Genomic DNA, 13,916 nt, shown 5'->3' with positions numbered 1-13,916 from the left:
CTCTGTCCGGAGGATGTCTGGATGTCTGTAGGATGTCTGTGACGCGCATAGCGCCTAGACCGTTCGGCCGATTTTCATGAAATTTGCCACAAAGTTAGTATGTAGCATGGAGGTGTGCACCTCGAAGCGATTTTTCGAAAATTCGATTTTGTTCTTTTTCTATTCCAATTTTAAGAAAAAAAAATATCATAAGATGGACGAATAAATTACGAAATTATCATAACGTGGAACCGTAACATGGGCACAAGCCAATTGGCGAGAAAATTCACTACACATCATTTGTAAATATACAGGCGAACCAAAAGACCTTTTAATTTGCTATTATGGGCGAAGCCGTGCGGGTACCACTAGTAAAAAATAAAGGATTAATGAAGCACTTGAATGACTTAATATACTGGTCTTTAAATAATAAAATTTTGTTATGGGTTCGCAAAATGCGACCCCCCCCCCCCATCCATTTCGCCAGCGCAAGTGATAAAGTCGCCAAAATTGACGTAGTTGACAAAAACGGGAATTCCTCACTGGTAACCCTTTGCTTATCGTACACCGTGAGTTGTCGCCAGTCGGGGTTAGTTTGGCGATTTTTGTGCAAAGAAGTGAAATGCCTGAATATTACAAATACAAATACAAATACAAATGTGACGACCAGCAACAGGCTCTGGGCCCAGCTAGGCTGGTCCTAGTCAATTAATTAGTCCCCAATGAAGATCAATGGCCCTCTTAAAGCTATCCACTCCCTCGCTCATTACCGCCTCTTCCGGTAAGCTATTCCAAGTGCCCACGACCCTGCTAAAGTAGTAGTTTTTCCTGATTTCCAAGTTAGCCTGAGATTTAAATAGCTTAAAACAATGACCCCTTGTCCTGCTTTCCCCGCAAAAATTTAATCCATTTACATCTTTCATTTTGATAAATTTAAATAACTGAATCATGTCCCCTCTGACTCTCCTTTGCTCCAGGCTATACATGAATTAGAACATTGAAGAACTGTTTCTTAAAGAATTGCCGTTTATATGCTCGTTTCTCGTCAAAATTTGAAAACATTTCATCCAAAATATCAGTAAAATAACAGATAATCATGTTTGAAATTTCGCAGAGTTATGAGCTTCCGCCGTTTTGTTTACTTAAATGTGTTTGTAACAATGGGGAACGTGTGTTTCTCCTGTTATTTATGTAATGTTCATAATATAACGTGTTGATTATGCATAATACCAATGAATTAATGAAATTAACTTTATAATAACATTTTTTATCACAGTTATAAGACAGTAGATCATTTATAATAATTAATAAATGGACAGGATTATTGGTGTCTAGATCGTAACGCAATTTGGAAATCTTACATGTATGTTTTGGAAAAATGATTTTGCTTCAAAGATACTGCTTAAAAGCATATGAAAACTCTTTAAAACAATTAAGAATTGATTTTGAGGATTGGAAAATATTTTTAAAACATAAACATCTTATACTTAGTTCTCAAATAATAGCATTGTCCTGATCGTGATTTTTGGACATACATCAAAATTCCAGCTTACTTTTTTCTAAAATCGTTTACAAAATAAATAATCTGTCTTTACTTTTGTCATTTGTGGAAAATATTATCAAAAAATTGTTTAGTTTGAGATTCATACCCTTTATTTTATTTATTTATTTATTTTGAAACATATGGAAATAATTTTAAAAAAATTTTTTGATGGTATACTTGCTCAGTTAACTTTTGAATATCCAAAATTGTGCCTTTTAGCAAAGAAAACATTTTTTAAGGGTATTTGAAGAGCATTTTTTCCATAATTTATGTCAATTCTTGTCTTTGTACAGTATTATAATTTTACTCAAAACTATTTGAGTGAATTAAAATAAAAGTTATTCAGTGTTAAAACTTCAAAGTGTTTGCTCCCACCTTTTGAGAACTGCCCATTAAGGATTTCTTTAATGTAAAGCAACCCAAAACAGAAGCCCATTGATCCAGTTAAAGTTTTCTGCTAATATTGTGAAGGTCATGAATTAGAACCCCCATAGACCAAAAAAAACTTAGTTTAATGACTCATTTTCTTTAGAAGAATTCTAATCCAAATTTCTATAAATTCCATGGATGATTTTAAACGTAAGTTCTGGAAACAAAACATTAATTTTTGCGTGGTAAATCACAGTATAAATTTTTTGAACAGTTGAACAAAGTAGAGGCATTGATTTCAATTTATTTTGTCACTTTGTTGCACATAGCTTTTGTGTATAGCACCTCGAGGTGGAAGCCTATTAGTTCAGTTGGTAAGAAAGCTGTGCCGGTGATGTTCCCATCAATTTTCCTGAGGGTATACTCCCAGTAATCCATTACGCACAATATGTGTATGCAATTATATACATAATACAGTAAAACCTGTAAAGTTGACCACCCTTGTAAGTTGTCCACCTGTCTAAGTTGACTGCTATTTTCGGGCACAGAATTAGATCTATATCATATAATTCAACCTCATTAAGTTGATCCCTAAAGTAGTGCACCGCAAGTGGTCAACTTACACAGGTTTCACTGTTTGTCATAAAAAGAAAATTCTTAGAGCTTGAAGGTATGCACTATGTGTCTAAAAACTTTGAGAGTATACAACGTATATAGAGTATATAGAGTATACCCTGTGGCAGTTACTCTGTTACAAATGTAGTTAACTACAGCTATAACTACTTTTTTTTTTTAAATGTAGCAACTGCAAACTACTTTTGAAATGTAGTTGCTACTTCGCTACTTTTCAAAAAAAATAAGTAAATAAAAAGCACACTACAGTGTCCCACAAAATATGAAAGTCAATTTTTCAAGTGGCATACCTTCTTATATTTTTCTTCTTATGTTAAAAAATTGTGAAAAAATACCCTGCCGACCTGCGTATGAAAACGTTAACCAGCACTTTCATGCTGGGCCAAATCAAAGAAAAAACTTTTTTTAGATTCGAAATTTCTGTTGATAAAACGTTGACCCCCTATTCCGCCAACCCCACATGTACCACGAAATCATTTATTCAAATTAAAAAAAACATTTAGATATCCCACACTTGGCCTAAAATTTCCAATTTTCTTCAAAACCCTTTTTTTTTAAATTTATCTTTTAAAAAATTACATATAAATTTTGAATAAAATATCAAATTCAAAAATTATTAGCAAGCACATTTTCAGATCAACAATAGCAAACGAAAAAAAAAATAGTTAAAATGAAAAATTTAACTTAACCTTGAAAAAATCTTTATCTTTAAGTATACTATGTGGAAGACTTAAATATCACAGGAAAGCAAAAGATTCTATTTAACGTTAATTATCTACTTTACTGTTTATATTTTTCAGCTTGATAATTTCGTAAAATTTCCCTTACGTTTTTAAAAATATGTATGGAAAAAATAAATTTTTGAAGAAAATTATAAATTTTAGGCCAAGTGTGGGATACCCAAATGTTTTTTTAATTTGAATGAATGTTCTTGTGTTGCATGTGAGGTATAGGGCAGGGATGCACCAATTAATCAGCCACTTTGCCGATTATTTATAATCTGCCAAATTTTGCCGATTAATCAGAGAAAAATATATTTTCCAAAATATTTTTCTTTTCAAGTAGACCATCAACAGTATGTGATGAATAGATTTATTAACAATAAATTAATGTAATTTTCTGCAAACATTACTGTTACAAGTAATATGAAAGTGTAGAAAGTAAAAACAAAACAAATATAGAAAGTGCGTAAAACTGAATGAAATAAGCATTAATGAATAACCCTCACAGTTCATATTCACATGACACTATTATGACTGACTAAGTTACAGGATTTTAAATTGCAATGTGAAAAACAGGATTAAGAAATTCACCTCCCCCCGCCCCCTCTCTCCAACCACAAATTTGCAATAAATAAAATGAATTTTTTTTCATATCGATATCAAGTCATATTTATCTTATCCCAGGCTCTTCTCCTCACATTACCTGCCTTGCAGCTACTTTCCGTTTTATATTATTTCCATTTACGTTTTGAAGGACAGAAATGTAACAGAAATAATCAAATGTGTATATGATCCTATTGAAATCTCCTCTATACTCCATCGAACGCAAAAAAAAGGCTTTTTAATACTTTTGTTTTATTTCTTATAGAAAATCAGGATCATTTTGTAATTATGTGTTACAATAAACTAACCCCAGTTTTAGATGACACAACATTTTTTCTCTTAGTTATTTTGTTAATTGTAACTATACATATGATTACATCATACATTTTGAAACTTACTTTCATTAAATTATTAGTTTTTGATGCAACAAAAAAATTAATTGTTATTAAATATCATTTAATTAAAAAATATGAACACACTTTATTATTATTATTGTTTTTTTTATAAACTGATTGTTGAAGTAATGTTATTGTTTCATTTATTTTTTCTGATTTGAATAACTATACAACATTGCAACAATTTTCATGTGTCGATACTTTTCTCCTTTAACACAACCCTTATAATTTTCATAAAGAATAAAAGTTGGATTAAATGGCTACTAATAATCAAAAAATAAATTTGAATTAAAAGTGCTAGTTCATGTTAGTTAACATAATGTAATTTTATTGTCACTAATTTGAAAATTGGCAAAGAGAAATTAGATGAAATTATGAAATTATTTTGAAAAAAATTGAAAAGTGGAGAAAAATAAACCATCTTTTAGAAATAAACTAATAGCTATTTCTTAGGTAGAAATTATAAAAGAAAAAAAAGCAATGGAGAAATAATTAATATGATCATTAATTGACTCTGTCGATTAATTGGCGGATTATCAACAGCCAATTAATTGGTAATCGGCCAATTTGCTTATCGGTGCATGCCTAGTGTATAGGGGCAACGTTTTATCAACAAAAATTTCGAGTTTCTAAAAAAAAAAGGTTTTTTTTTTTTTTTTTTAGTTTGGCCTAGCATTACAAGTGCTGGTTCACACTTTTGGACAAAAGTCGCCACTAGTTGCGGTTGTTCAATTTATATGCAACTTTTTTTACGATTGTTTTGACGTAAAAAGAAAAATATAACAGGGTGTGCGACTTGAAAAACCAATTTCATATTTTTTTGGGACGCCTTAATACACCATACCCACATTGTAAGAGGATTAAACAAAAAATGGTTTAGATTGATAAATTAGCTCATCTGAACATAGAATGTTACTAAGAATTATCTTTTTTTTTTTCTTCTTATTTTCAAAAATGTCCGTTATCATACTCTTATATAAGCGAGGGCAGTTCAAATCATCCTGTTCTATAACATTTACAGTAGCTTCTTTATTTGGTGAATACTAAAAAAACAATTATTTTCGCGTGCCTGTCGTAATTACAAAAATTTAAGCCCTAAGAAATATTTTTGTTTTTTACTTTCGGTCAGTTCATATAGATAAAATTCAGGAAATTTTTTTCTCGCGAAATCACCGGTATCTTCATTTTCGCGAAATAAGAGCTTTTACAGGATTGGAACAACAATCTCTATGAAATCTAAAACGTTCATCCATGGGACATTCTCCACAGCGAGAAAAAGACAAAAGAGTTACTAAATCGGCGGTTATCGCTGATTCATATACTTTTCTTTTGAAGTCAAGCTCTATTCAATATAAATATTGGGAAAAAATGAAAATTATGATGTTAAACAAACTAATGGCGTCAAACAGGCAGAACGTATGGCGTCAAAATGATATGCTGAGCCTGAGATCAGCTCATAGTTTTCCCATTGCATCCACTGATGTACTTGTGTGAAATATGCACCAATCAAAATGATTTCAACCTTGATTTTTTTATTTTAAATTTATTTAAAAGTAGTTTCCAGAAGTTGCTACAAACTACTATTTTTTGTATCGAACTACTCACCGCACTACTTTTTTTAAAAAGTAGCGCTACACTACAAACTACTAAAAATTGTAGCTACTACAGTAGCGTTGCTACTCGTAGCAGGCTACTTCCAAACACTGCCCTGTGGGAATACCACTGTGCTGTGCTAATAAAATGCATTGATTCTTCAACAGGCCAGAAAATGTAGTTTTAATGCATTCCCTCCCCTCCCCCCAAATTATCAGTTTAAAAAAATTTTTAATTAATGAGGTGCAATTATACTTTGTCGCATATTTGTGCATCTTTTTTCCTCAATGTCAAAATATTGATTTTTAACTTGTTAACCATTGCTTCTGTGTCTGTCAAGTTGTTTATTTTACGTAGCTTGAATTTTCCTTTCATGCATTCCATGCTATTTAAAATAAACAACCCTACAGACAAAGTGACAGCCATCATTAATGCCTCAGCTCCCTTGCCTTTACTCATTATCTTGAATTAATTAGCATTTTGTAATCACAATTTTGAAGAGTTATTTGTTTTTAAAATTAATACTGATAAAAGTTTAAAAGTTATTACTTCTTCACGTTTTAAATTTAATTTGCTGAAATTGAATGAAAATACAAATTAACTTTGTTTTTTGCCATTTTATTATTTACTGTCACCGCTGATTATGAATGAAGGGTTTTTTCATACTTTAAAAGTTCTTTATTTTAAAATCAAGTTGTATGCACATATTTTTAAATTAATTGATTTTTTTTTGCATTTCAATGTTGTTTGTTACAAAAGTAACCTAAGGTTTTTTTTCCCCACAAATAATGAAATCATTTGAAATTGTGTTACCTTGTGTACATAAGTAATTTTATTATTTTTAGTAGTTTATTTATGGTATGATTTTATTATTTATTTATCTTTAATAGTTAAAGTGCTGTATTCATTAATTAAAACCTAAGTTCTTGATTAGGGAATAGCTGAATATGATTGATTGCTAAAAGGTTTCAATTTGTTTTAAATACATATGTCTATTATTGACGTAAGTAAAATCACATTACTTCTGTACTTTCACTATCACTTGTTATTCTTGCAGCAATAATTATACTGCTTGAAAATTTAGTTCAAAATTATTTCCATATAAACTTTTTAGTTTTATCATGATTATATCTGTCTTTAGGAGTGGTTTTAATAATTTCTTAGAAATCTCATGCTGATTACTGGAGGTCAAGTATTTGCTTTAAATTTCCTATAATATTTCCCTGTTGGTAATTTAATATACTAGTTTTGCTAAAAAACGGAGCACCTTTACAAAATATTCTTAGTATTAAAATCTGTTCCCGTCCGTCTGTCTGTCTGTCTGAAGATTGAATTTCTCGAGAACCACGGCGAGTCGAGAGTCAAACCAGATACCAATCTAATTGAAATTTTCCAAAGAAAACAATAAGACCAATCTCGTAATTTTATGGCTTTAATTAACATCAAAGTCATTAACATTTAAAACATTAATTAACATTACGTTATTCAGGAATTTTTATTTCTTTCCTGTTGCCATTTTGCATGTGAGCAAATAGAATTTTAATTGTTTCAAAAGGGAATTTTTTGGCTGCTGTCCAAATCTTAGAACAAAGTTTCCTTCTAGAATTTTACTTTAAATTAGTTTAATTTCTTTTTCATTCTGATACATAAATCCTAAAACTACTCTTTAAAGCAATTTTTTCTTTTAGAAATTTATTGTAAATTAGCTTTGTTTCTCTTTTATTCTAAGTAATGATTTCTATTTCTTTCTGTTGCCATTTTACATTTGTGTTAATAAATAACATTTTAACAATTGTTTCAGTGGGACTGACGTAATCAAAACAACCAACCGGGTAATTGGTTGCTGTATTCGGACATAACCTTTTTTATCGTTTACCCTTTTTCTTTTCTACAGCCAACGCTCTTAACTATTTTCAGCATATGAAACGATACAATTTGTATTGTTAAAAGAACACGTTAATTAAGATTGTTTGGATTTCTTCAAGTGAAACAGAGTTGAAAAAAAAATATTGTTTAAAAGGATTTTAACTAAAGCTTAATTGAAATCTGATGAATTGATATTAAATTGCTTATTGGTATTTGTTAAGTCTTGGTGCTTTAGTTTCACATATTCAACCAAACAGTATGTGTCATTTTATGTAAAAAGCTGATTGTATGCTACATAAATATTTCAGGTAAAAAATGGTCTATCAGATGTAATTCAGTTTAACGATAGCACAGATTATAGTTGATAATGCATAAATCTTCATCTTTTGTGCTAATTGAAAATACTCATAATTTGTATCATTGATAACTATTAATAAGATTTTTGCAAAAAATATGCTATAGTGGTGTTTTGCAACCATGGTACCTTGCATTACCCGCTTTTATTTATTCCTTAACGCGTTAGAAACTGATGTCAGAGTAATACAAAAACATCAACTGGACATCTCTGTCTTTTTTTTTGGTAGCCAGTGCAACACCGGGCACGCAGCTAGTATTTTTAATTAAAAGCTTAAAACATTTTAAAAGCTACATTTTATTTAATATCCAATGGTTTTCAAGTAAGGCAAAGAAAGGAAACCATTTTCATTGGTAACTTAAATCAGGGAAATTTGGTGAACTTAATCAGGGAAAAGTCAGAGAAATTTTTTCATAGCTCTTGCCCTGTAAGAAATCCAAATCTGAAAACAACACACACACATAAATTTCTGGATCACTGTACAAAGATAGAGATATTGAATTAAATAATTTTTATGCCACTGTCAAATTTATTTAAAGGGCCATAACAAAGGCAGGTTTCTTGGTGTAAAAAGCAAAATGCACATCTAGCTAACTGTGTAGTATAAGATGTTTTATTAATCTTGTAATATATTATGCTTATACTGTTTACTAATTTTCCAGCGTTTGGCTTCTCACGTACGTACTAAAGAAGACCTGGATGAAAGTGGCCCCCCTCCATGGATTCCATTTGGAAAACCAATTATTGGTTCTAAGCCATCAAAAGCTGCAAGTGAGAAATTAATATCAATTCTTACTTTATTTATATGAGAAAAATAATAGTTTATATTTATTATCTTGTTATGATTTTCTCCATGACTTTCACCCAATAATAAGTGCTTTTGAAAAACTTCCGTAGGTAACTTTAAATCACTTGAACAAGATGCAAAAGAGGCTAAAGAAAATGCTATTTTCAAACAACAGAGAATGGCAAATATTGCTGAAGTTTCAAGAGTTAAAGAAACAAAAGCTAAAGTCTTTGGTGGTGGGAAAGAAGTCTCTGTAAGTCTTCACAAAAAATGAATGTTATTCATGTTCTTTTGTCCAAAACTTTAGTCTAAATGTGTAAAAGCAATTATTTTATTTCTTTCTTTTGATAATTTTTTTGTTTTTGCTGGGAAGATAGCAATGTCACAAGAAAATGTCTGGAGAATGGGGTTGTTTCCAAAATTTCAAAAGTATTTTTTTTTTCGGAAAGAGCATGCTTTAAAAACCATTTTTTAAATAATTGTTTAAGTTTCATATTTTTAAAAAATTACTTTAATTGGTGTGCTTTCATTGTTTGGGCTTCTGCGGATGATATCACAAATGATGAAATGCCATTCACTGTTGCCATTCACAGAGCAAAATATTTAATTTGTATCTTTACTCACGTGCATTGGTAACGATATGGTTGATATCAAGCATAGAGCACAATTATTTAATTTGCTTTTTGAATATCGTAACGTGGAAACACAATAGAAAGATGTGCCAAAGTGCATCATGTGTGATGTCATAAAGACCACGCATTGTTTGAAAAATCGGACATTTAAAAAATTTAAAAAATAACTGTTGGGAAAATAAAAGTATTTTCTGGGTCCAAGTTTTTTTTTTGCTTATTCTATCAATTTCAGTGACCAAAAGTAGTACTTGTGACTGAAGGAAACAACCCCATTCCTTATAATATGTCCCCATCAGGAACTCTTTTAAACTCTAATGTTATTGTTCATGGTCAATTCTTTGTGATTTTTTTTAATGATAATTTAGAATGATATTTTAAATTGTGAATAAAATATGACAACGTATATAAAGTACAAATACAAAATGAAAAAAGGTTAAAAAACCAGCAAACAGCTGTTTCGGCACTCTAAAATACAAATGCCATCATCAGTGCAAATAAAAACGAAGAGAGGTTCAACCCGACTAAAACACAGTCGAGGCAAACATTGGAATGAGAGACGAGTTGTAAAAGATATGAGAGCAGTACCGGAAACGATGACGTCAGGGTTACGTCAGAACTACAGAGGACAGTTGCACTCAGGAGAAAACGTCACGGACAAAAAATAAATCAAATAACAGACTTCCAAACATTAGGAAAAGGGGGAGTGCTAGACAAATCATTGACGATTAAATTAGCATTTTTCCATATGTAATATGACTCCCAAAAATCTAAATCATGAATGGATGAACACTCGTGAATAACTTTGGCGGAAGAAAAAATAAAATTATGGCCACAAGACCAACAATGTTGAGCAATAGAGGAGCGTTTGAGATCCTGTTTTTTGACGTAGTTTTCGTGTTCTTTTATCCGGAATTTGAGGGATCGTCGAGTCTGCCCAATGTAGGCTAATTTGCACTGGCAGGAAACACTATAAATGCCCCATTTGTCAAGGTTCTGAACAGGGTGTTTAAGCTGTGAAAATTTTAATTTATTAACAGGAGAAAAAGTGACGGAAAAATGAAACTTTTTTAAGATTTTGGCAATTTGTAGACTGATTTTAGGAAAAAAGGGTAAGACAACGGAACTCGAATAGTTCACAGGAGCAAGTGTTTGATTTTTGTTAGCTGAGCTACATAGCTTCTTATAAATGGTATCAATAATATCTGATGTGAATCCCCGATCAACCGCAATACCTCGTAGGTAATTCAGTTCTGATGAAAGTAAATTGGAATTTGAACAAATGGCTAAAGCACGGTAAATAAAAGATCTAAAAGCAGCCAATTTTTGTTTAGGAGGGTGAACGGATAACCTGTGGGGGGGAAGAGAAACAGCAAAGGGTTTACGGAAAACAGTAGTTGTAAACATATTGTTATGACGAGTGATGGACACATCAAGAAAAGAAAGATGATTTCCAGATTCCAATTCAACAGTAAATTGAATATGTGGGTCAATAGTATTTAGGATGGATAAAAGGTTATCAAGGTCACTGACAGATGAGTCCAAAAGCACAAAAATGTCGTCAACGTACCTGACGTAAAAATCAAATTGTATAATTTTAAATAATTTAAGTTCGAAATAGTGCATGTACAAATCACTTAGAATTGGACTCAAAGGGTTGCCCATAGCAAGACCTTCAGTCATACGGAAAAAATTACAGTCGAAAATAAACGTGTTTAGTTTTAAGCAAGAACGTGTTAAATTGCATAATTCATTGATCTCAAAATCGGAAAAGTGATGTTCAGTTAATCTCATTTTAAGGTAGTCTAACGCACCTTCAACAGGCACGTTAGTGAATAGTGATTTCACATCAAAAGAGGCCATTCTATGGTTATTTAGCCGAAAAATTCGAAGTTTGCGAACAAAGTCAAGAGAGTTCCGAACAGTAAAACAATTGCTGGAAAGAAGAGGTGAAAAAACGGAAACTAAAAATTTGGCCAATTTGTAAGAAGCACTACCAATGTTGGAAACAATGGGACGGAGAGGAATGAGTGGTTTATGCACTTTAGACAAAGCGTAGAATCTGGAACATTGTGCAACAGAAGGAATCAAGCGTTTTTTGTGAAAATCTGGAATCAACGGAGATGACTTAATGGCGTTACTGATAGTTTTTAATTCTTTACCACAAGGATCTTGTTTGATTTTTTCATATGGCCCGTCTAAAATTAAGTTATTGCATTTGTTGATATAATCTTTTTTGTTTAGAACAACAATTTGGCCCCCCTTATCAGCGTTTGTAATGACTAAATCAGAGTTAGCACATAAATCTCTTACGGTACGAGTTACATTATATAGCTTGTTGTTATGGAACTGTGAATTGAAGTTGATGTTGTTAGAAATGAGATGACGGATTGAATCCTTCTGTGTGGAACTTAAAGCACTAAATTTCAAGGCCTTTTCGACCGGAGCAATTAAAAGAGGAAACGACGGTTTAGATGGGGCCGCAAAATTACTATTGAATTTTAAAGCAAACTTGAACAGAATTTAAGGAAACATCTGAAAGATTGACGACAGCATTAACATTAACTTTTGGTAAGTTATAAGTTGTAAGATTAGAAGAAACTTTACATAAACTGGTTAACTTTTTATTAAGTACTGATTTGTGTTTGTTTGAATAAAAAGCAGCTCTCTGCCAAGACCTCCTGTCTTGGCAGAGAGTCTGTTCCACTCATTCCTCTCCGTCCCATTGTTTCCAACATTGGTAGTGCTTCTTACAAATTGGCCAAATTTTTAGTTTCCGTTTTTTCACCTCTTCTTTCCAGCAATTGTTTTACTGTTCGGAACTCTCTTGACTTTGTTCGCAAACTTCGAATTTTTCGGCTAAATAACCATAGAATGGCCTCTTTTGATGTGAAATCACTCTTCACTAACGTGCCTGTTGAAGGTGCGTTAGACTGCCTTAAAATGAGATTAACTGAACATCACTTTTCCGATTTTGAGATCAATGAATTATGCAATTTAACACGTTCTTGCTTAAAACTAAACACGTTTATTTTCGACGGTAATTTTTTCCGTATGACTGAAGGTCTTGCTATGGGCAACCCTTTGAGTCCAATTCTAAGTGATTTGTACATGCGCTATTTCGAACTTAAATTATTTAAAATTATACAATTTGATTTTTACGTCAGGTACGTTGACGACATTTTTGTGCTTTTGGACTCATCTGTCAGTGACCTTGATAACCTTTTATCCATCCTAAATACTATTGACCCACATATTCAATTTACTGTTGAATTGGAATCTGGAAATCATCTTTCTTTTCTTGATGTGTCCATCACTCGTCATAACAATATGTTTACAACTACTGTTTTCCGTAAACCCTTTGCTGTTTCTCTTCCCCCCCACAGGTTATCCGTTCACCCTCCTAAACAAAAATTGGCTGCTTTTAGATCTTTTATTTACCGTGCTTTAGCCATTTGTTCAAATTCCAATTTACTTTCATCAGAACTGAATTACCTACGAGGTATTGCGGTTGATCGGGGATTCACATCAGATATTATTGATACCATTTATAAGAAGCTATGTAGCTCAGCTAACAAAAATCAAACACTTGCTCCTGTGAACTATTCGAGTTCCGTTGTCTTACCCCTTTTTCCTAAAATCAGTCTACAAATTGCCAAAATCTTAAAAAAGTTTCATTTTTCCGTCACTTTTTCTCCTGTTAATAAATTAAAATTTTCACAGCTTAAACACCCTGTTCAGAACCTTGACAAATGGGGCATTTATAGTGTTTCCTGCCAGTGCAAATTAGCCTACATTGGGCAGACTCGACGATCCCTCAAATTCCGGATAAAAGAACACGAAAACTACGTCAAAAAACAGGATCTCAAACGCTCCTCTATTGCTCAACATTGTTGGTCTTGTGGCCATAATTTTATTTTTTCTTCCGCCAAAGTTATTCACGAGTGTTCATCCATTCATGATTTAGATTTTTGGGAGTCATATTACATATGGAAAAATGCTAATTTAATCGTCAATGATTTGTCTAGCACTCCCCCTTTTCCTAATGTTTGGAAGTCTGTTATTTGATTTATTTTTTGTCCGTGACGTTTTCTCCTGAGTGCAACTGTCCTCTGTAGTTCTGACGTAACCCTGACGTCATCGTTTCCGGTACTGCTCTCATATCTTTTACAACTCGTCTCTCATTCCAATGTTTGCCTCGACTGTGTTTTAGTCGGGTTGAACCTCTCTTCGTTTTTATTTGCACTGATGATGGCATTTGTATTTTAGAGTGCCGAAACAGCTGTTTGCTGGTTTTTTAACCTTTTTTCATTTTGTATTTGTACTTTATATACGTTGTCATATTTTATTCACTATGCAGTACAAAGTTTTCGACTACTTTTTATGTATTTATGGATATTTTAAATTGTTAATATTTTCTTACATTGGGGATTATATATATA

General features: G+C 31.9%; 1 protein-coding gene across 1 annotated transcript in view; it reads left to right on the top strand.

Annotated features, from left to right (window-relative positions):
- LOC129235323 (tudor domain-containing protein 3-like) overlaps positions 1–13,916 on the top strand; it is a 67,717-nt gene that overhangs the window by 25,277 nt on the left and 28,524 nt on the right. The window contains exons 6-7 of the mRNA XM_054869062.1: positions 8,721–8,829; positions 8,956–9,098. Coding sequence (XP_054725037.1) covers positions 8,721–8,829; positions 8,956–9,098 — 252 coding nt within the window. The remainder of the gene's footprint in view (positions 1–8,720; positions 8,830–8,955; positions 9,099–13,916) is intronic.

The sequence above is a fragment of the Uloborus diversus genome, chromosome 1 (assembly GCF_026930045.1).
Source record: "Uloborus diversus isolate 005 chromosome 1, Udiv.v.3.1, whole genome shotgun sequence".
Taxonomy (NCBI): domain Eukaryota; kingdom Metazoa; phylum Arthropoda; class Arachnida; order Araneae; family Uloboridae; genus Uloborus; species Uloborus diversus.
The sequence above is the reverse complement of the archived record's forward strand: the minus strand, read 5'-3'. Positions and strand labels throughout refer to the sequence as shown.